A 23,207-nucleotide genomic window follows, 5' to 3' on the forward strand; every position below is an offset into this window, starting at 1 on the left:
ATGACGTCGCTTAGCTGTAGTCTCTGGCTTGGAGATATCCAAAGGGCATCAGTAGCTTACAGTCTTTTATAACCCTCAAGTTTATCTTACCTGTTGCTGGGAGATGTTAGAGATATAGTTTTTCAGAGTATGCAAAATGGCAGGCTCTAACTAAAAATCTGGGGTTTTATTGCATGGGGCTCTATTTTAAATAACTGGTTATGTTAAAATTTGAGTTTGACGTTGGCATGTTTTTGAGCAAATGGGTCTCAGCCTGCTGTCAAGAAGGAAACAATATAGGGCCAATATACACAGGACATCTTTGGTTTATCTATATAACACTCAGTATCTAGCAGAATGATGCCACTCAACAAAGCATTTGTTTAGTACTCACTCCGTGTTGGTTCCTAGGATCAAACTTTTACCAATTTTACCTCCAGTTTTCACAGTAATCTTGAAAGTATTATTCCCACCTAGCAGTTAAAGACACTAAAGATAAAGGAGGTTAACTATCTTGGCCAAGGAATGGTTTGAGCTTGGATTCATTCAGATCCAGTACTGCCCAATCACAAAAATCACACACGTGGTTCTCTACATCAGATCCATCCTCTCCGTGCCCCTGTCTCCCCTCCTTTCTTTCTTCAATTTCATCTTGGCTTCACTGTTATCAACATTCTCATTTCCTGGGTGGAGATTTATAGCATTCCAACTTTCAAAGGAGACTTTCCCAGTAGGCTGCCACTCTTTGGGGATTTTATAACATGTTCTACTTTATTCTGCCTGTAGAAAGATTTAAATGTGAGTGGAAATTCTGCAAATCATGCGTCATGTTGTATACATCAAAAACATAAACTCCTTGGGTTCTTGGCCAGTTGTCAAGCTAATCCTAGATGCCTCTGGGGCACTGATGTAATGTATTAATTCTTTTCATCATAGATAGGAAAATTTACTAAAAGCCAAAAATCACTGAAATCTGAATAGAACACAGAACTCCCTCTTCTCTTTCCTACTTCGTTAAGAAGAATCTATACCACTAAGGAATTTTACATACTTTGGCTGTATGAGTCACCAAATTCTTCTTCTGCACTGACTGAGCTGAATACTACTGAGAAGCCAAAGGATACTCTCCTTTATTTATATCCTCTTGAGCAATGGAAAATGAAAATAGTACCAGAAAAATTGAGTCCAGGCTTTTTCTTTGGGAAATGTATTGGCCTTTTGTAATAAATCTCTAGATATGGCTGCCAAAAACTCTGTTATCTGGCATTCAGTTAATCAGAAAGGCATGTTACCTGGCACTTTTCCAGATCGGTATAGTATGACATAATAATAAATTGTTGTAAGTCCATCCTGTCATATTATCTGAGTTATCAATGGAAGATTAAATTGTTTCAAGTAGTTGTATGCTAAATGAGTCCTTATTTTTATACAAAGTATGTCTCAAGGAATAAGAATGTGTGATTAATCAAAACACCTTATTCTCTAATCAGATCAAATAGCTACTACAATAGAACCTGATGCCAAAAAAATTGTATTTTACAATAAACTAAGACTGGTTAAGTGCTTAAAATCTGCAACCAGACTGCCTGGGTTCAAATCACAATTCTGTTACTTAGTAACAGTAACATCTTAGATGAGTTATTTCAATTCCCTGTTCCTTAGTTTCTTCGCTTATAAACTGAGGATAATAATCCCGTAAATTAGTGGCAGGAGTTAAAGTCTATTACATGTCTGTGCTATCATTAGCACAGAGTAGGTGCTCAATAAATGTATTTTGAATTGTTACTTTGAATCCTCATGTCATTTTCATGATGGAAATGGTCCCAGTTTTTCAGAGGAAATAATAGATATAAAAGAGATTTACTCCATGATGGCTAAAATGAAAACAGCAGTGTTCTAGTTTTCTGCAAAATAATTTCCATTCAAAATATAATGCTATCTTCAATATAATTAAGAGACCATTGTTTGCTGTCTTTATAGGATCAGTGGTCTAAAAATAAAAAGATGCTTCAATATCATGTATTTTACCTGCTATGTTGCTCCTGTTTCTGCTCAGAGAAATGATCACTGGATTTAAAGAGGAATCGTATGTAAATGCCATGGGAAGAACTGCAGAATGGTTCCCTGTAATCACAATCAAATTCACAACGGGTCCATCTTTCCCCTGAAAAATCAGTTTTTAAAATAAAACCTCTGTAAATAAGACTGACTTGAGAGAAGTCCATATAGAATTAGTTTAAAAGGTTCATTATAAGAAAATTATTTTTTAAGTATATTGCTACTTTCAAGTCTCTGACTCACTCTCTTTCCCTTTCTCACATACTCACACATACACACACTGACAATTACTTAGAATAGGCAAGTATGGTATCCAACTGATTAAAGAGTAAATAAGAATGATTTGCAATTAATACGCCAGTTGGTTCTGTTAAAAAAAAAAAGGCAGTTTCAAATAAATCTATACCTAGCTAAACTATCCATCAAGTTTGAGAATACTTTTAGACATGGAAAAACACAGAAAACTTCCTTCCCACATATTCTTTCCTAGGATATTTATTAAAGTTATGGTCTCATAAACAACAGCCAAAAAAAAAAAAAAAAAAAAGATATGAACTCCAAAAGACAGTGAATCTACCCAGGACAGCAACCAAGGGAAGTGCTAGGATGAAATGTAGTTGGATGATCAAATTTCTGCTGTTTAAAATAGGATATTTTGAAAATTATCTTAATGTCCAATAATAGGGAAGAGTTAAACTACCTTACAACTACATATTGGAATTCCATACAGTTTTTATGTAAATGTGAACATTTCACAATATTTTAATAAATGGATAAGATAAAAATGTGAGGTCAGCAATGAAAGATGATTCTGAAATTTCTCTTCCAAGGGTCTTTATTTGTTCAGTAAACAGTCATCCTTCAGGGTCATGAATGTGCTGAGAATGTTCATGATACCGAACTGTGAATAGATAGTTCACCTTCCACTGTGAGCATGACTCTCACCAACAGCACCATGGAAGAATGTGGACTCAAATCTCCTAGTGGACTATGAAACAGCACTAACTGAAAAAGAAACAGAAAGCTAAGGGACTTGTTTTTAAGGGAAAAGAGAAGCAGAAGGGAATAATTAGGAAGATATTTTATAGGAACCATACATTCTAGAAATTTCTAAGTCCTGCTGTTCATATCCATCCCAGAAAACAAAATTGCTAGTGTAAACTACTTGTTTAAGAGAGAAATGAGATGATAATATATGTAAGTTTTGCAAATCAATATCCAGGATATACACTAGATAAATTCATTTATTCTGCAGCATTAGTATTCATTGAGAGTAGGAACTGGGACTGCATTGTTGTCTTCTTTTAAAAGAAGTCAACTGACGTTAATCGCAAGCCCCATTGGTAGAGTCAGCCTCCCACTTTATTGCAACATAGGCAATATAAACAATATTAGCATACTCTCATGATGAAAATGTCATGTTAGTTAATTAAGTTCTAAGAAAAGATTCATGAAAACCTTCACACTACATGTTAATAATGGCCACTAACCCAGAGAGGAGATTCCACTTACTCTGGGTGGAACTTTGCATTGAATTCTTTGTGAATTGCTTCTGGTGATATCGATGACACAAGACCGAGATCCAAATAACACCAGGCTCACATCTTCCAAACCAGAGCCTTGGATGGTGGCCCAGAGCCCTCCTGCAATAAAAAAAAAAAATTTCAGATGGAATGAAGAGCCATACAGGTAGACAAAAATTAACTATCAACAGGAGAGATACTCTACACATTCAGAGAAACTTCTCTAGTAACAAACTATAGAAATGATCCCTAAAAGTATAGTCTTTCGACAGGAGAGATAAAGTGAAATTAAAATATGAAGCTCCTTAGTCAAAATATAACTCCTACTCAAACTGCAGAAAAAGATTGATGCTAAATATACAAACTACTATATAAAAAGAGAGAAATGGTGAGTAGAGGGCAGAGAGAAGGAGTTACACATCCTGGGGATATTTAATAATAAAACATAGATAAATATTGCCAGGAGTCAGGGAAGTAAAGTAGATGGTCTCTGAAAACTCTTCCTGCCCTAGAGTTTTAAATATCATCCCTGCCAGTCCTATAGAGCTTATTCTCTTTCTGAGAAATCAAGTATAAGAGAGCATCATGGTACAAAGAGCTGGGGCCCAGAGTCAGGTCCACAAATCATGAGGCCACTTAAAGCAGATTATTTGTAGCACTGTCCCTGAGTTCACTGGTTCTCATTCCCTCATCTTTGAATGACAGCTTTCAAACCCTCCAACTTCATGATTTGATACCACACATACTAGTTTCTAGTCTCCATGATGTTGTAGAGGTGACTGACATCACCACCCACCACCATCAGGATTTCTATACTAACCACTGAAAAGCAAACACAAAATTCTGTCTCCTTGCTACAGACATTGGTAGGAAGAGGTATGGCACAAATCATAGTGATCTTATGCCACACATTTGGAGGACCAGCACTTGATCAAGCTAATGAACAGAAGACACACTTATTCTTCCTGAGGGCAATGATTCCAGTCTGCCCTCTCCCCAGAAGGGGATATAAGAGAGGCAGGGAAGTCACCAAATAGGGATACACATAGACCTTGAGAGTGGGAAGTGGGCTCAGGAACAAGGTTATATTGCCCAGGCATGTCAGGATGAGACAGCAGAACTTACCCAACCTGATGAACATCTATCAGGAGAATATGACTAGGTGGAATTATACCCTGAAGTTAAATATATTATTTTGCCCTGAAGAGTCAGAGCAAGCCAACAATAGTCTTCAGAGGTAGAGAATAAAACTGAAGAAAAGACATCCAAATGGCCAACAGACACATGAAAAAGTGCTCAAATCACTTGGCATCAGAGAAATACAAATCAAAACCACAATGAGATACAACCTCACACCAGTCAGAACTGCTAAAATTAACAAGTCAGGAAAAGACAGATGCTGGCAAGGATGCAGAGAAAGGGGAACCCTCCTACACTCTTGGTGGGAATGCAGCCACTCTGGAAAATAGTATGGAGGTTCCTCAAAAAGTTGAAAATAGAACTACCCTACAACCTAGCAATTATACTAGCAGGATTTACCCCAAAGATACAAATGTGGTGACCCAAAGGGTACCTATACCCTAATGTTTATAGCAGCAACGTCCACAATAGCCAAACTATGGAAAGATCCCAGATGTCCATCAACAAATGAATGGATAAGGAAGATGTGGGGTGTGTGTGTGTGTGTGTGTGTGTGTGTGTGTGTGATTTTATCAAAAATGAAATCTTGCCATTTGCAATGACATGGATAGAACTAGAGAGTATTGTGTTAAGTGAAAAAGGTCAATCAGAGAAAACCAATTGTCATATGATCTCACTGATATGAAGAATTTAAGAAACAAGGCAGAGGCTCATAGGGGAGGAGAGGAAAAAATGAAACAAGACAAAACCAGAGAGGGAGACAAACCATAAGAGACTCTTAATCTCAGGAAGCAAACTGAGAGTTGTTGGGAGGGGAGGGTGGTTGGGAGATGGGCTTGCTCAGTGATGGATGTTGGGGAGGGTATGCGTTGTGGTGACCGCAGGGTGTTGTGTAAGACTGATGATTCACAGACCTGTACCCCTGAAACAAATAATACATTATATGTTAATAATTTTTAAAATGAATTACAAAAATAGTAAAGAAATAGACAAACACATAAAGGGCTTATATCCACAATATATTTTTTTAAAAGTTCTTAAAATCAGTAAGAAAGAAAAATAATCCAACTGTAAAAAAGAGGGCTAAGAAGATGGACAGGTGACTGAAAAGAAAATACAATGCCTCTTAAACTTATGAAAAGATATTTAATTTCTCTCCTAGCAAATTAAATGCAAAGTAAAACTACAATGAAATGTTATTTTTCTTCCATAAAATGAGCAAATATCAAAAAGTTTGGTAACATACTGTGTTGGTAAGATGGGATAAGTATATAGTCATATATATTGCTATACAGAGAATAAACTATAAAACCTCTAAAGAGGATATTTTGGTATTATCAAAATTTTAAATGTACATAACCTCCTGACTCAACAATTCTACTTCTAAGAAGTTACACTATTTTGTCCACATATATGTAAAATGGAACAACTGCATATCCACATACAAAAGAATGAAGGTGGACCCTGTTTTAGGTTGAAATATCTGCCCCCCCCCAATCCTACCTGCCACTACCTCAAATTAGGTGACCTAATTTGGGAAAAGTGTCATTGCTGCTATAATCAGTTAAGACAAGATGAAGTCACACTGGACTGTGGGCCCCTAATCCAATATGATGAATATCCTGATTAAAGGAATAAGTTGGACACAGAAAAAATCAAGGAGAACACCAAGTAAAGATGAAAGAGGAGATCAGGTGATGTTCCTGCAAGCCAAGGAACACCAAAGATGGCCAACAAACCACCAAAGACTATGGGAGAGGCATAAAACAGATTTTCATAGGCTGGTTCAGAAGGAATCAACTCAGTTTACACCTTGATCATTGACTTCTAGTCTCCAGAATTGTGAGACAATAAATTTCTGTTGCTTAAGCTATCCAATTTCTGGTACCTGGATAAGCAGCCCTAGAAAATTAATACAGACCCCTACCTCAAACCATAAGCAAAAATTAAATCAAATACTTAAATGCAAAAGCTAAAGCTATAAAACTCTCAGTAAAAAATATACATAAATCCTAATGACATTGAATTAGGCAAATATTTCTTAGATATGACATCAAAGCACAAGTACTAACAAGAATAGGACAAACTAGACTTCACTGATATTAAAAACCACAAACCATGCTGCACAAACCATGAGAGAGGTGAGCAAGAGAAGAAAGGATTAGAGAAGATCTATAAAAACAACCACAAAACAAGTAACAAAAATGCAATAAGTACATACTTACCAAAAATTACTTTGAATGTAAATGAACTAAACACTCCAATCAAACGACATAAGGTCATAGAATGAATAAAAAAGTAAGACCCACCTCTACGTTGCCTACAAGAGACTCATTTCCGATCTAAAGAAACATATAGATTGAAAATGAAGGGATAAATATTTTCAATGCAAATGGATGTCAAAAGAAAGTCAGGATAGCAATACTTATATCAGAAAAAAAATGGACTTTAAGACAATAACTGTAGCAAGGGACAAAGAAGGACACTATAGAATAATGAAGAGAACAATCCAACAAGAAGATATAACAACTGTAATTATTTATACACCCAACACAGGAACACCCAAATACATAAAGAGTTAATAACAAACCTAAAGGAAATAATAGATTCTAATACAATAACAGTAGGGGATTTTAATAGCCCACTTATATCAATGGATAGATCATCCAGAAAATCAATGAGGAAGCAGTGTCTTTGAATGACACATGGGACCACATAAATCTAACAGACATATTCAGAACATTTCATCATAAAGCAGTTTAATACACATTCTTTTCAAGTGCACATGGAACATTCTCCAGAACAGATCACACAATAGGTCTTAAAACAAATCTCAACAAATCCAACAGATTAAAGTCATACCATGTATCTTTTCTGACTGCAATGCTATGAAACTGGAAATAAATCACAAGGAAAAATCTAGAAAGACCACAAATACATGGAGCTTAAATAACATGCTACTAAACGATGAATGTGTCAACCACGAAATCAAAGAAGAAATCAAAAATTACAAATGAAAATGAAAACACAATGGTCCAAAAATCTTTGGGAGGCAGCAAAAGCAGTTCTAAGAAGGAAGTTTACATAAATACAGGTCTACCTAAAGAAGCAAGAAAAATCTTAAATTGATGATCTATCCTTACATCTATAAGAGGTAGACAAAGAACAACAAAAACAAAAAAAAAAATCTAAAATCAACAGAATGAAGGAAATAATAAAGATTAGAGCAGAAATAAAGGAAATAAAAACAAACAAACATAAAACACAATAGAACAGATCAATGAAACCAGGAGTTGGTTCTTTGAAAAGATTCTTTGAAAACTAATAAACCTGTAACCAGACTAGTCAAAACAGAAAGAGAGAGGACTCAAATCAGCAAAATCAGAAATAAAAGAGGAGAAATAACAACTGATACCACAGAAACACAAAGAATTGGGAAAGAATATTATAAAAAATTATATGCCAATTACTGGACAACTTAGACAAAAATGTATAAATTCCTAGAAACATATAACCTACCAAAACTGAAACATGAAGAAATAGAAAATTTGAAGAGATGGTAATCAAAAAATTCCCAAAAAACAAAGGTCCAGGACCAGATGGCTTCACAGGAGAAGTCTACCAAACATTTAAAGAAGAGTATATACCTACTCTTATCAAACTATTCCAAAAAATAGAAGATGAAAGAAAACTTCCAGATTTATTCTACAAGGCCAGCATTATTCTGATACTAAAACCAGATAAAGACACCATAGAAAGAGAGAACTAGAGGCCAATACTCTGGATGAACACAGAGGCAAAAATCCTCAATAAAATATTAGCAAACTGCATACTGTAGTACATTAAAATATTCACCATGATGAAGTGGTATTTATTTCTGGGATGAAAGAGTGGTTCAATATTTGCAAAGCAACAAACATGATACATTACACCAATAAGAGAAAGGATAAAAGCAGTATGATCATTTCAATAGACACAGAAAAGTATCTGGCAAAGCACAGCTCAATTTATGATAAAAACTGTCAACAAAGTAGGTTTAGAGGGTACACGCCTCAACATAATAAAGGGCTTATATGAGAAACCTATAGCTAACATCATCATTATTGGTGAAACACTAAGAGCTTTTCCCGTAAGTTCAAGAGCAAGACAGGGATGTCCATTCTTGCCATTTTTATTCAACATAGTACTTGAAGTCCTAGCCACAGCAATCAGACAAGAGAAAGGGAATAAAAAAGGCATCCAAATTGGCAAGGAAGAAATAAAACATTCACTATTTGCAGATGATATGATACTATATGTAGAAAATCTTAGACTTCACCCAACAATTACTAAAACTGATAAATGAATTCAGTAAAGTTGCAGAAATCCATTGCATTTATATACACAAATAATGAAGTAACAGAAAGAGAATTTTTTTAAAATCCCATCTACAATTGCTCCAAAATTAATAAAATAAATTTATCCAAATAGGTGAAAAATCTGTACTTGGAAAACATAAAATACTGATGAAAGAAACTGAAGATGACACAAACAAACAGAAAGACAGTCCATGCTCATGGACTGGGAGCCTGGTGGTGGGTATTAAGGAGGGCATGTATTGCATGGAGCACTGGGTGTTGTACACAAACAATGAATCCTGGAACACTGCATCAAAAACTAATGATGTATTTTATGGCGACCAATATAACACAATAAAAAAATTGTTAAAACATCTATACTACACAAAACTACGCAGATTTAATGCAATCCATATCAAAATACCAAAAGCATATTCACAGAACTTCAACAAACGATCCTAAAATTTGTATGGAACCACAGAAGATCCTGAATAGCCAAAACAATTTTGAAAAAGAAAAAGTAACTGCAAGTATCACAATTCTAGACTTCAAGTTATATTGCTAAGTTGTATTAATCAAAACAATATGATACTAGCATAAAAACAGAAAGATCTTCTTTACCAATTTGGATGCCTTTAATTTCTTTTTGTTGTCTGATTGCTGAGGCTAGGACTTCTAGTACTATGTTGAATAGCAGTGGTGATAATGGACATCCCTGCCGTGTTCCTGACCTTAACGGAAAAGCTTTCAGTTTTTCTCCATTGAGAATGATATTTGTGGTGGGTTTTTCATAGATGGCTTTGATAATATTGAGGTATGTACCCTCTATCCCCACACTTTGAAGAGTTTTGATCAGGAAGGGATGCTGTACTTTGTCAAATGCTTTTTCAGCATCTATTGAGAGTATCATATGGTTCTTGTTCTTTCTTTTATTAATGTGTTCTATCACATTGATTGATTTGCGGATGTTGAACCAACCCTGCAGCCCTGGAATAAATCCCACTTGATTGTGGTGAATAATCCTTTTAATGTACTGTTGAATCCTATTGGCTAGTATTTTGGCGAGAATTTTTGCATCTGTGTTCATCAAGGATATTGGTCTGTAGTTCTCTTTTTTGGTGGGATCCTTGTCTAGTTTTGGGATCAAGGTGATGCTGGCCTCATAAAATGAGTTTGGAAGTTTTCCTTCCGTTTCTATTTTTTGGAACAGTTTCAAGAGAATAGGAATTAGTTCTTCATTAAATGTTTGGTAGAATTCCCCTGGGAAGCCGTCTGGCCCTGGGCTTTTGTTTGTTTGGAGATTTTTGATGACTGTTTCAATCTCCTTACTGGTTATGGGCCTGTTCAGGTTTTCTATTTCTTCCTGGTTCAGTTGTGGTAGTTTATATGTCTCTAGGAATGCATCCATTTCTTCCAGATTGTCCAATTTGTTGGCGTAGAGTTGCTCATAGTATGTTCTTATAAAGAAGTCAAACTATCACTCTTCGCAGATGATATGATACTATATGTGGAAAACCCAAAAGACTCCACTCCAAAACTGCTAGAACTTGTACAGGAATTCAGTAAAGTGTCAGGATATAAAATCAATGCACAGAAATCAGTTGCATTTCTGTACACCAACAACAAGACTGAAGAAAGAGAAATTAAGGAGTCAATCCCATTTACAATTGTACCCAAAACTATAAGATACCTAGGAATAAACCTAACCAAAGAGACTAAGAATCTATACACAGAAAATTATAAAGTACTCATGAAAGAAATTGAGGAAGACACAAAAAAATGGAAAAATGTTCCATGCTCCTGGATTGGAAGAATAAATATTGTGAAAATGTCTATGCTACCTAAAGCAATCTACACATTTAATGCAATCCCTATCAAAATACCATCCATTTTTTTCAAAGAAATGGAACAAATAATCCTAAAATTTATATGGAACCAGAAAAGACCTCGAATAGCCAAAGGAATATTGAAGAACAAAGCCAAAGTTGGTGGCATCACAATTCCGGACTTCAAGCTCTATTACAAAGCTGTCATCATCAAGACAGCATGGTACTGGCACAAAAACAGACACATAGATCAGTGAAACAGAATAGAGAGCCCAGAAATCGACCCTCAACTCTATGGTCAACTAATCTTTGACAAAGCAGGAAAGAATGTCCAATGGAAAAAAGACAGCCTCTTCAATAAATGGTGCTGGGAAAATTGGACAGCCACATGCAGAAAAATGAAATTGGACCACTTCCTTACACCACACACGAAAATAGACTCCAAATGGATGAAGGACCTCAATGTGAGAAAGGAATCCATCAAAATCCTTGAGGAGAATGCAGGCAGCAACCTCTTCGACCTCAGCCACAGCAACATCTTCCTAGGAACAACGGCAAAGGCAAGGGAAGCAAGGGCAAAAATGAACTATTGGGATTTCATCAAGATCAAAAGCTTTTGCACAGCAAAGGAAACAGTTAACAAAACCAAAAGACAACTGACAGAATGGGAGAAGATATTTGCAAACGACATATCAGATAAAGGGCTAGTATCCAAAATCTATAAGGAACTTAGCAAACTCAACACCCAAAGAACAAACAATCCAATCAAGAAATGGGCAGAGGACATGAACAGACATTTCTGCAAAGAAGACATCCAGATGGCCAACAGACACATGAAAAAGTGCTCCACGTCACTCGGCATCAGGGAAATACAAATCAAAACCACAATGAGATATCACCTCACACCAGTCAGAATGGCTAAAATTAACAAGTCAGGAAATGACAGATGCTGGAGAGGATGTGGAGAAAGGGGAACCCTCCTCCACTGTTGGTGGGAATGCAAGCTGGTGCAACCACTCTGGAAAACAGCATGGAGGTTCCTCAAAATGTTGAAAATAGAACTACCCTATGACCCAGCCATTGCACTACTGGGTATTTACCCTAAAGATACAAACATAGTGATCCGAAGGGGCACGTGTACCCGAATGTTTATAGCAGCAATGTCTACAATAGCCAGACTATGGAAAGAACCTAGATGTCCATCAACAGATGAATGGATAAAGAAGATGTGGTATATATACACAATGGAATACTATGCAGCCATCAAAAGAAATGAAATCATGCCATTTGCGACGACGTGGATGGAACTAGAGCGTATCATGCTTAGTGAAATAAGTCAATCGGAGAAAGACAACTATCATATGATCTCCCTGATATGAGGACATGGAGAAGCAACATGGAGGGGTAGGGGGATAGGAGAAGAGTAAATGAAACAAGATGGGATTGGGAGGGAGACAAACCATAAATGACTCTTAATCTCACAAAACAAACTGGGGGTTGCTGGGGGGAGGTGGGATTGGGAGAGGGGGAGTGGGCTATGGACATTGGGGAGGGGAGGCGAACCATAAGAGACTATGTACTCTGAAAAACAACCTGAGGGTTTTGAAGGGTCAGGGGTGGGAGGTTGGGGCAACCTGAGGGTTTTGAAGGGTCAGGGGTGGGAGGTTGGGGGAACAGGTGGTGGGTAATGGGGAGGGCACGTTTTGCATGGAGCACTGGGTGTTGTGCAAAAAGAATGAATACTGTTACACTGAAAAAATAAATAAAATGAAAAAAAAAAAAAAGAAAGCCAAGTGGAAAAAAAAAACAAAAAACAGAAAGATCAATGGAACAGAATAGAAATCCCAGAAATAAACCCACAATTATATGGTTAATTAGTCTTCAACAAAAGAGACAAGAATATGCAATGGGGAAAAGGCAGTCTCTTCAACAAATGGTGTTAGGAAAACTGGACAGCTACATGAAAAAGAATGAAATTGGCCCACAAACTTACAGCATACACAAAATAAACTCAAAATTGATTAGGGACCTAAATGGGAGACCTAAAACCATAAAAATCCTAGAAGGGAGAACAGGCAGTCATTTCTCTGACATTAGCTGCAACATCTTTCCAGATGTTTCCTGAAGGAAACAAAAACAAAATAAACTATTAGGGTTACATCAAAATAAAAAGCTTCTGTATAGCAAGAAGCAACCAACAAAACTAACAAAACAATCTACTGAATGGGAGAAGATATTTGCAAATGACATATCTGATAAGGATTAGTATCCAAAATACATAAAGAACTTATACAGGGGCACCTGGGTGGCTCAGTGGGTTAAGCCTCTGCCTTCAGCTCAGGTCATGATCTCAGGGTCCTGGGATTGAGCCCCACATCAGGCTCTCTGCTAAGCGGAGAGCCTGCTTCCCCCTCTCTCTCTGCCTGCCTGTCTGACTACTTGTGATCTCTGTCTGTCAAATAAATAAATAAAATCTTTAAAAAAAACTTACACAACTCATATCATAAAGCAAATAATCTAATTTAAAAATGGGCAAAAAGAAAAAGCATTTGACAAAATCCAGCATCCATTCCTGATTAAAACGCTTCAAAGTATAGGGATAGAGGGAACATCCCTGAACTTCATAAAATCTATATATGAAAGACCCACAGCAAATACCATCCTCAATGGGAAAAAGCTTGTAGCTTTCCTGTTGAGATCAGGAACATGACAAGGATGCCCAGTCTCACCACTCTCATTCAACATAGTATTAGAAGTCCTAGCAACAGCAATCAGACAACAAAGAGAAATAAAAGGTATCCAAATTGGCAATGAAGAAGTCGAACTCTCTCTCTTCTCAGATGACATGATTCTTTATATGGAAAACCCAAAAGACTCCACCCCCAAACTACTAGAACTCATACAGCAATTCAGTAACGTGACAGGATACAAAGTCAATGTACATAAATCAGTGGCTTTCTTATATACTAACAATGAAAATACAGAAGGGGAAATTAGAGAATTGATTCCATTTACTATAGCACCAAGAACCATAAGATACCTGGGAATAAACCTAACCAAAGAGGTAAAAGATCTGTACTCGAGGAACTACAGAACACTCATGAAAGAAATTGAAGAAGACACAAAAAGATGGAAGACAATCCTATGCTCTTGGATCAGAAGAATAAACATTGTTAAAATGTCTATACTGCCTAGGGCAATCTATACTTTTAATGCTATTCCGATCAAAATTCCACTGGTATTTTTCAAAAAGCTGGAGCAAATAATCCTAAAATTTGTATGGAATCAGAAGAAACACCGAATTGCTAAGGAAATGTTGAAAAACAAAAATAAAACTGGCGGCATCACGTTACCTGATTTCAAGCTTTACTACAAAGCTGTGATCACCAAGACAGCATGGTACTGGCATAAAAATAGACACATAGACCAGTGGAACAGAGTAGAGAGCCCAGAAATGGACCCTCAACTCTATGGTCAAATAATCTTCGACAAAACAGGAAAAAATATACAGTGGAAAAAAGACAGTCTCTTCAATAAATGGTGCTGGGAAAACTGGACAGCTATATGTAGAAGAATGAAACTCAACCATTCTCTTACACCGTACACAAAGATAAACTTGAAATGGATAAAAGACCTCAACGTGAGACAGGAATCCATCAGAATCCTAGAGGAGAACATAGGTAGTAACCTCTTCGATATCAGCCACAGCAACTTCTTTCAAGATATGTCTCCAAAAGCAAAGGAAACAAAAGCGAAAATAAACTTTTGGGACTTCATCAAGATCAAAAGCTTCTGCACAGCAAAGGAAACAGTCAACAAAACAAAAAGGCAACCCACGGAATGGGAGAAGATATTTGCAAATGACAGTACAGACAAAAGGTTGATATCCAGGATCTATAAAGAACTTCTCAAACTCAACACACACAAAACAGATAATCATATCAAAAAATGGGCAGAAGATATGAACAGACACTTCTCCAGTGAAGACATACAAATGGCTATCAGACACATGAAAAAATGTTCATCATCACTAGCCATCAGGGAGATTCAAATTAAAACCACATTGAGATACCACCTGACACCAGTTAGAATGGCCAAAATTAGCAAGACAGGAAACAACACGTGTTGGAGAGGATGTGGAGAAAGGGGAACCCTCTTACAGTGTTGGTGGGAATGCAAGTTGGTGCAGCCACTCTGGAGAACAGTGTGGAGATTCCTCAAGAAATTAAAAATAGAGCTTCCCTATGATCCTGCAATACTACTGGGTATTTACCCCAAAGATGCAGATGTAGTGAAAAGAAGAGCCATCTGTACCCCAATGTTTATAGCAGCAATGGCCACAGTCACCGAACTGTGGAAAGAACCAAGATGCCCTTCAACGGACAAATGGATAAGGAAGATGTAGTCCATATACACGATGGAGTATTATGCCTCCATCAGAAAGGATGAATACCCAACTTTTGTAGCAATGTGGACGGGACTGGAAGAGATTATGCTGAGTGAAATAAGCCAAGCAGAGAGTCAATTATCATATGGTTTCACTTATTTTTGGAGCATAACAAATAACATGGAGGACATGGGGAGATGGAGAGGAGAAGGGAGTTGAGGGAAATTGGAAGGGGAGGTGATCATTGAGAGACTATGGACTCTGAAAAACAACCTGAGGGTCTAGAAGGGGCAGGGGGTGGGAGGTTGGGGGAACAAGGTGGTGGGTATTAGTGAGGGCACATGTTGCACGGAGCACTGGGTGTGGTGCAAAAACAATGAACACTGTTATGCTGAAAAGAAATTTTTAAAAAATGGGCAAAAGATATGAGCAGACATTCTTCCAAAGAAGACATACAGACAGCCAACAGACACATGAAAAGATGCTCAACATCTTTCATCATCAGGGAAATGGAAATCAACTCATACCTGTCAGAATGGCTACAGTCAAAAACTCAAGAAACAAGTGTTCATGAGGATATGGAAAAAACAGAACCCTCATGCATTATTGATGGGAATGCAAAATTGGTGCAACTACTGTGGAAAATACTATGGAGGTTCCTCAAAAATTAAAAATATACATTACCTACAATCTAGTAATCGCAGTACTGAGTATTTACCCAAAGAATATGAAAACACTAATTCAAAGGGATATGTGCACTCCTATGCTTATTGCAGCATTATTTACTATGGTAAAATTATAGAAGTAACCCAAGTTATCCATCTATCAATGGATAAAGAATGGATTAAGATGTGAGATATATATATCAGGATATTATTCAGCCATAAAAAATGAAATCTTTCCATTTACAACAACATAGACAGAGCTAAAGAGTATATTCCTAAGTGAAATAAGCCAATCAGAGAAAGTCAAAGATCATATGATTTCACTCATATGTAGTATTTAAGAAACAAAACAAATGAACAAAGGAGAAAAAAGATAAATCAAAAAGCAGTCTCAGCTATAGAGAATAAACAGTTACCAGAGGGGAGAGAGGTGGGGGAATGAGTGAAATAGGTAAAGGGGATTAAGAGTATACTTATCATGATGAACACTGAGTAATATATAGAATATATATTCTATTAATATATATTCAATTAATATATAGAATTGTTGAATCATTATATTTTACATCTGAAAGTAATACAGTACTGTATGTTAACTACACGAGAATTAAAATTTCAAAAAAATTAAAAAACAACTTTTGTTCTCTAAAGAATAATAGCAAGAAAATAAAAAGACAACCTACAGAATGGGAAAAATATTTGCAACTCATATATCTGATAAGAGATTCATATCCATAATATATAAAGAACACTTATAATTCAATAATAAAGGGAGAAATAACCCAATTTTTTAGATGGCCAAAGGATTTGAATAAGCATTTTTCCAAAGATATACAAATGGTTAATAAGGACATGAAAAGATGTTCAACTTCATTAGTCATTTGGAAAATCAAAATCAAAATCACAATGATAATAGGTTCCAATTCAAGACGGCAATTTAAGAAGACTCTGAACTCACCTCCTCCAAGAACATACCAAATTAATAGAACAATTCCTTCTGAAGAAGAACTGAGAGCCAACTGAATAGCTATTAAACAACCAAAGACAGAATGGCAAGAGAACAGAAAGAGATATAGAAAGACAGTAACAAGACCTCCACCCCAACACTGCAAATGGCTGTGGCAAGGAATAGTACTGAAAAACCAGGAACAGATCCTTCTGTCCCTGGGGACACAAAAAAAACCCCTGCAGTTTAAAAGAACAACTAGCATGTAAGAGACAACACTAAAACTCTGCCAAGTGATTGGTGCCAGAAAGTTCTTCAGATCACAGGGACTAGAGAAGGACACTTCTCACATTCCCATCCCACAACAAAAGCCTAGACCAGAGTAGGATCCAGACAACATAGCTGGAATGTTCAGTCACCTTGGCAAGCTTGTGACTTCAGCCAGCCCAGGGTCCCTGAGTCAGTGCCAGCCATCCTGCGGTGCTGGGGCACAGAAACCAGCTGTGGATTGGGGGGAGGGGTGTATTTTAATTTATACTGTTTTATTGTATTTTTACTTTTGAAAATTTGTCTTATTTTGTTTTGTTTTGTTCTTTCTTATTCTTTTTTCTTCTTCCTTTTTTTATTTTTTTAATTTTATTATTACTTGTTTCTTCATTCTTTCTGTAAAAAGTCACGGTTTAAAAGAATAACTAGCATATATGTCCACAGCTCCTGTCAGCAAAACTCTCCAAGCACACACAGTTTGCGTAAGGGGTATCATACCCAATTCCGCAGAGAAGTAACCATTTTGCTTAATCCCTAGAAACAAACATAGAAAGTCATCCAAAATGGGAGACAGAGGAACATGCCCCAACAGAAAGAACCAGAAAAAAAAACGGAATAAAAGAATTAAGTGAAACCCAGATAAGTAATACGCCTGATAAAGAATTTAAAGTAGTGATCATAAAGATACTCACTGCACTGGAGAAAGAATGGAAAAATTCAGTGTGAGCTTCAGTAAAGAGATAGAATATATTTTTAAAAAACAATCAGAGTTGGATACATAACTGAAATTTTAAAAAACCCACTAGGGGGAATCAACAGATTACAAGATGCAGAAGAATATATCAGTGATCTGGAAGACAAGGTCATGGAAATTTCAGCTCAGATCATGATCTCATGGTCCAGGGATCAAGCCCCATGTCAGGCTCTGCACTCAGCAGAGAGTCTGCCTGAGGATTCTCTCTCTCTCTCCTCTCCCCCCACTTCTCTTCCTCCCATACTCTCTCCCTCTGTTAAAAACAAAAAAAAACAAAAACAAAAAAAAACCCTTTCAAGTGTGCTTCTGCATATAGGCAAGTGGTGATTTTGAATGTTATTGATTATATTACTTTGTGTGTTCATTACATATAAAGCTATTCTGTAAATTCTTTGTGGTAGACCTCGATCTGGTCCTCTTTAAACTCCCCATAGCAGCATTTCTCAAACTGTACTATTCCTAATAATTGCCTGAGGATGCTGTTAAAGTGCAAATTGATTCAGGAGGTCTGGGGTAGAGCCTGAGACTGTGTTTCTAACGAGCTCCCAGATGATGCAGACACCTCTGGTCCAGAACCACACTTTGAGAGCCAAGATCTTCAGCATTGAGCATGGGCTTTATAATGTTGATTGATTGGTTGATTGACTGATTGATTGACACTGGTTGCTACTAGGTAGGTGGCAGGGCAGAGGAAGGGTTAATAGGGAAAGTTTACAGCCAGTAGTTAGAACAGTAGGAGCTACAGCCTCTCTCTCCCTCCTTCCCTTTCCTCTTATTCTTACTAAAAGCTCACCGGCACCCACCAGACACTACTCCTTCTTGGAGTTTTCCATCTCTTACTAAAGTATTGAAGGATGAAGCAAATTCTCCCAGACAGATCCCTGCACTATGGACAGATGGCCGGTGCAGCACATCGAGAGGGTGACCAACTCACCCCACTTTGCCTGGGACCTTCTGGTGTTTCAGCACCAAAAGTTCCACAACCTCATTTTAAAACTGAAAGTCTCATGTCCTTGGAAACCCTCAATCCCAAGAAAACAGGAAAGTTGCCCCCCGCCGCCTGGGCAAAGCACTCTGCAGGGGGGAAGTGAGGATGACAAGGTGGGCGCTCGAGGTCTGCGCAATCCAGTCGTTGGGGGATGGAGAGGAGCTGAAGTGGCTTTGTGTGACCTGAACTGCAAAGCCGCCAACCTTCTCAGATCAAAGCCCCTTATGAATCCCTGAAGACACTATTTTAGGCCCTAAATTCAAATCAATAATCACTGAGTTCAGAGAGAATATGCTCTTTCACCCTGAGCAACCCATATCATCTGGCCCCTGCTTGAAACTACTGAGAAATTAAGAGCAAGTTTGCCCTGTTTCTGTGCAGAGATGAGGCAGGTTGGGCCTCACAATTCACTCTGCTGGGCAAAGTCAAGCCAGCAGTGAGCTGTGCCTTTGAGCAATGAGCCTGTGGCAGGAAATGCTGCTTTTAAAAGAATGTTCTAAGCCACAGTTCTTTGACCAAGAAAATAAAACTATTTTATGACAAAATGACAAAAATCCAAAACATTACGGAAAATAGTTTTATGCTCTAAAAATCATACATTAATACATATAAGCGTGGGTGTTCCTGACATTGTTACAACCTGGCTGGGTTGTTTTTAGCTGATTGCGTCCCTCAGGAGGCATGGAGAGATCCTTGGTTTCCATGGCACTAACCTACAATCCATGAGGTCAGTGTCAGTCAGACCTACTGCCCACAGTCTACCCACCCTGCTTGGACAGTAGTTGGCTTTGCATGCTGACCAAGGATCCAATTGTACATCACTCCACAAACATTTGTGTATGTAACCCCTATGCTTTGTATTTGCAAATGTTTTTACTTTTCAAGGTCCTTTCCCATCTGTTGGCTCATTGTAATCTCACACAGAAGTAGGAGGCTGGTGAATTAGGCATCATAAGGCCCACTGCATAGCTAAACAGCAGGATAGCACAGAAGCAGGAGGCGGAGCTTCTGAAAATTCCCGTTTGTATCCAACTCTGCCTCTTCCCTTTGGAAAGCCTTGGACAAGTCACTCTTCTTCGAACCACCACCATCTCACCTCAAAAAAGTAATTCCATCTTTGGGGCAGCTCTAGGCATTTAGGGAATGTGACTCCCCAGAAGAGGTACTCAGTAAATGATACCGTGCGCACCGTCATTGTTATTAGGAAACTGCCTCCCATAAAAGTAATCGAGACTCCTAAGGTCACATATCTGACTTTCGTAGGACAAAAACCCAGGCCCATGTCCTAATTCCCAACCTGGTGTTGTTTTCCCTGGACCAAACTGTCCCAGTGCCTCAGTGACTGACCCAGTTATGCCTGACACCCTCAGCCAACTATGATCCTTTATGTGGCAAGTGACTTCATTTAAGGGCTCAAAAGTCTGTAGGTCATTAGAAAAAAATGTTGATGGCCGAAAGCAAAAACTGTGACCCGCGGGGGTATGGAATTTATCACGTGACACGACTGCATTCCTGCATCTCGGCAAGCATGCAAGCATCAGAGAGTCAGGTGCTGGGTGGGGTACTCCCCAGATTACCAATCTCTGCAGCTCTGGAAGGTTCCACAGTAACCAGTCTGGGCTCCACATTTAGGAAGAGGGCTTCTCCACTGGCATTGATAGCACGACCAGAAGGCCTCACCACCATGGAGAACCGATGCATTCCGACCGGCAGCAGGTCTGTCTGACAAACCACGTTCGTTTGGTTTGAGAAAAGAACTCTGCAGATCATTTTGTTCACTGTAACCTCCACGGCCTGGGGGTCCCCAGAGAAACTAGTCCCAATAATATAAACCAATAGGTGGATGTCACCATCTTAAAGAAGGAAAAATAAATAAATAAAAGAACAAAGTCATCTCTCAATGTTATAACTCCATTTAAGGGAACTCTGTCTAATGTCGAATGTTCATTCCCTCTCACCCTCCCCTCCCAAAATTCAAGGAGTTGAATGACAACTCCAATATTGGGCATCTGTATTTATTATTGCAATGTACAGCCCCCATCTGAAGTTTTCTCAAACTAGGAATAAGAGAACACTACTCGGGGCGCCTGGGTGGCTCAGTGGATTAAGCCGCTGCCTTCGGCTCGGGTCATGATCTCGGGGTCCTGGGATTGAGCCCCGCGTCGGGCTCTCTGCTCCGCGGGGAGCCTGCTTCCTCCTCTCTCTCTGCCTGCCTCTCTGCCTACTTGTGATCTCTCTCTCTGTCAAATAAATAAATAAAAAAAAAATCTTAAAAAAAAATAAAAAAAAAAAAGAGAACACTACTCAACTCTAAAAAAAATGAAAAAAAAATCAAAATAAACATTTCAAAACAAGGACAAAGAGAATAAAACATTTTAGGTCATCAAATCTCCAACTATCTCAGGACACCTGGGTGGCTCAGTTGGTTAAGTGTATCATTCTTGGTTTCAGCTCAGGTCATGATCTCAGGGTTGTGAGACCGAACCCCACATTGGGCTCCATGCTCCATATGGAGCCTGCTTGGGATTCTCTCTCTCCCTCTTCCCCGCCTCCTGCCCTTCCCCTGCTCAGGTGTGCAGTCTCTTTCTCTCTCAAAAAAAAAAACAAAAAAAAAAAAACAAAAAAAACCCTCCACCTGCCTCCATTTCAAACCATAACCATATCATTTAGATTGAACAAATAATATACTTTCTGCTGTATCACTTAATATCCACCCCATGAACTGATGCCCCTTCTGTCCACCCATTGCCAGGTACATGGCCTCTAAGAAATCACTGAGCCTGAAGTCATGACCATCTCAATGCCAACTCACAAATCATACCAGGGGAATACCACACCGAGTGGACCTGGGGAGTTGACTCTTTGAGGTACTGGAAAGAACAGGAACCTGAGCAATGGGCAGGTATGTCATTCACTCGCACAACCACCTGAAAAAAAAGGCAGAATAATTAAAGGCAAATGTATGCATTTCATGTGCTCAAGAGTACTCAGAAAGCACTTGTGAAATTTGCCCAAATTAACATGTTTAATGACTCTTTTTTTCTTTCTTCTATTTCTCAGTAATGAACCCTAATAAATGATTCAAAGCATGTTAGGCTTTCTTAAAATGATGGCTGTTATGCTGAAACTTCACATTTCTATAATCAAACATGCTAAATCTTGAGTAAATTTCCTCTCTGTAGTAAGTTTAAGAAAATTCAAACTATCCAATGACTTTTTATCACTCTAGATTATATTCAACTGGATATCTGTGAAATGTCTTTTCTTTGCGGGTACATGCCAACAAAGCAGGCACCTTCCTTGCAGTGTACTACATAGATATGCAACTGGAAAATAGTTGACTTGGGCCTTTGGTTTGGGGTCTTTTTGTCCTGAAATGGTAGGTCCCCAATAAGAGACTACATGGCTCTTCCTTTCACTGTTACTCATGTTAATCTGGTAGAACTCTACCATACTTGGAGATGGGGAAAGTGAAAAAAATAGGACTTGTTTGATGCTCTACATATAAAATATGGATTAAAAGCACACACTCTATTTATAATACTGTTTGCTTATGGAGGGAAAGGGTGTGGGGATGGCATGAAGGCATACATGATAATGAACACTTCAATGTTATTTCTCATGTTCTCTTTTATTCATAAACACACACAAAATATAATCTATCAAAATGCTGGCAATTATTAACCTTTGGTTTGGATACCCAGGTGTTGGTTACATTATTCTTTATAGTTTTCACATTTTAAAATTTTCTCAAATTAAAAGCAGATGACCCATAACAGGAGTACGGGCAGACGGAAAAGATAAAAGGACATTTTAAGGAGAAAAGGCACGGACTTAGCTCATTTACTTTCCAGTGTCACTGCATGGAGTTAGCAATTCCTATGTGGCTATCGAGGTTCACCATTTTGGGCACCATAATTACAGCATCAATAATTATAATAATAGGATACTGTGTTTACAAAGTGCTTCTATTTTCGAAGTGTTTTTCATGCACCGTGGACGTAGAAAGGGGACAACCATAATTGTCTCTGTTTTGTGGAGTGGAAAACTGATCCAGGATACTGGGCTGAGACCCTTGGAAGTGGTGTTTGTACTCTGGGCAGCCCGTGCCCTCTCACCTGAGTGTGTTGGTTGGCGGTAACCAACATGTCTCCAAATATGGGTCCAAGAAAAACTCCACCATCATACACCACACGCATGGCTGCAGCAGGGTCCACTCCAGTCAGATTTGCATCAGAGACCTGAGATGGTTACATTTTCTGGTGAATTCTGTCACGGAACAGAAGTCTAATCTAATAGAAGTCTAAACCTCATGATGAAGGGTCTCTTCACATTTC

The 23,207-nt window shown here is 38.1% G+C and overlaps 1 protein-coding gene and 1 pseudogene across 1 annotated transcript in view; both read right to left on the reverse strand.

Moving 5' to 3' along the window:
- The window catches only part of LOC123941759 (fibrocystin), a 361,193-nt gene that overhangs the window by 292,035 nt on the left and 45,951 nt on the right, over positions 1–23,207 (reverse strand). The window contains exons 25-29 of the mRNA XM_046005454.1: positions 22,989–23,111; positions 21,692–21,797; positions 20,448–20,723; positions 3,550–3,680; positions 2,008–2,143 (exon numbers count right to left, since the gene is read on the reverse strand). Coding sequence (XP_045861410.1) covers positions 2,008–2,143; positions 3,550–3,680; positions 20,448–20,723; positions 21,692–21,797; positions 22,989–23,111 — 772 coding nt within the window. The remainder of the gene's footprint in view (positions 1–2,007; positions 2,144–3,549; positions 3,681–20,447; positions 20,724–21,691; positions 21,798–22,988; positions 23,112–23,207) is intronic.
- LOC123942791 lies at positions 3,741–3,825 on the reverse strand (annotated as a pseudogene).

This window comes from Meles meles, chromosome 5, assembly GCF_922984935.1.
Source record: "Meles meles chromosome 5, mMelMel3.1 paternal haplotype, whole genome shotgun sequence".
In the NCBI taxonomy this organism is placed as follows: domain Eukaryota; kingdom Metazoa; phylum Chordata; class Mammalia; order Carnivora; family Mustelidae; genus Meles; species Meles meles.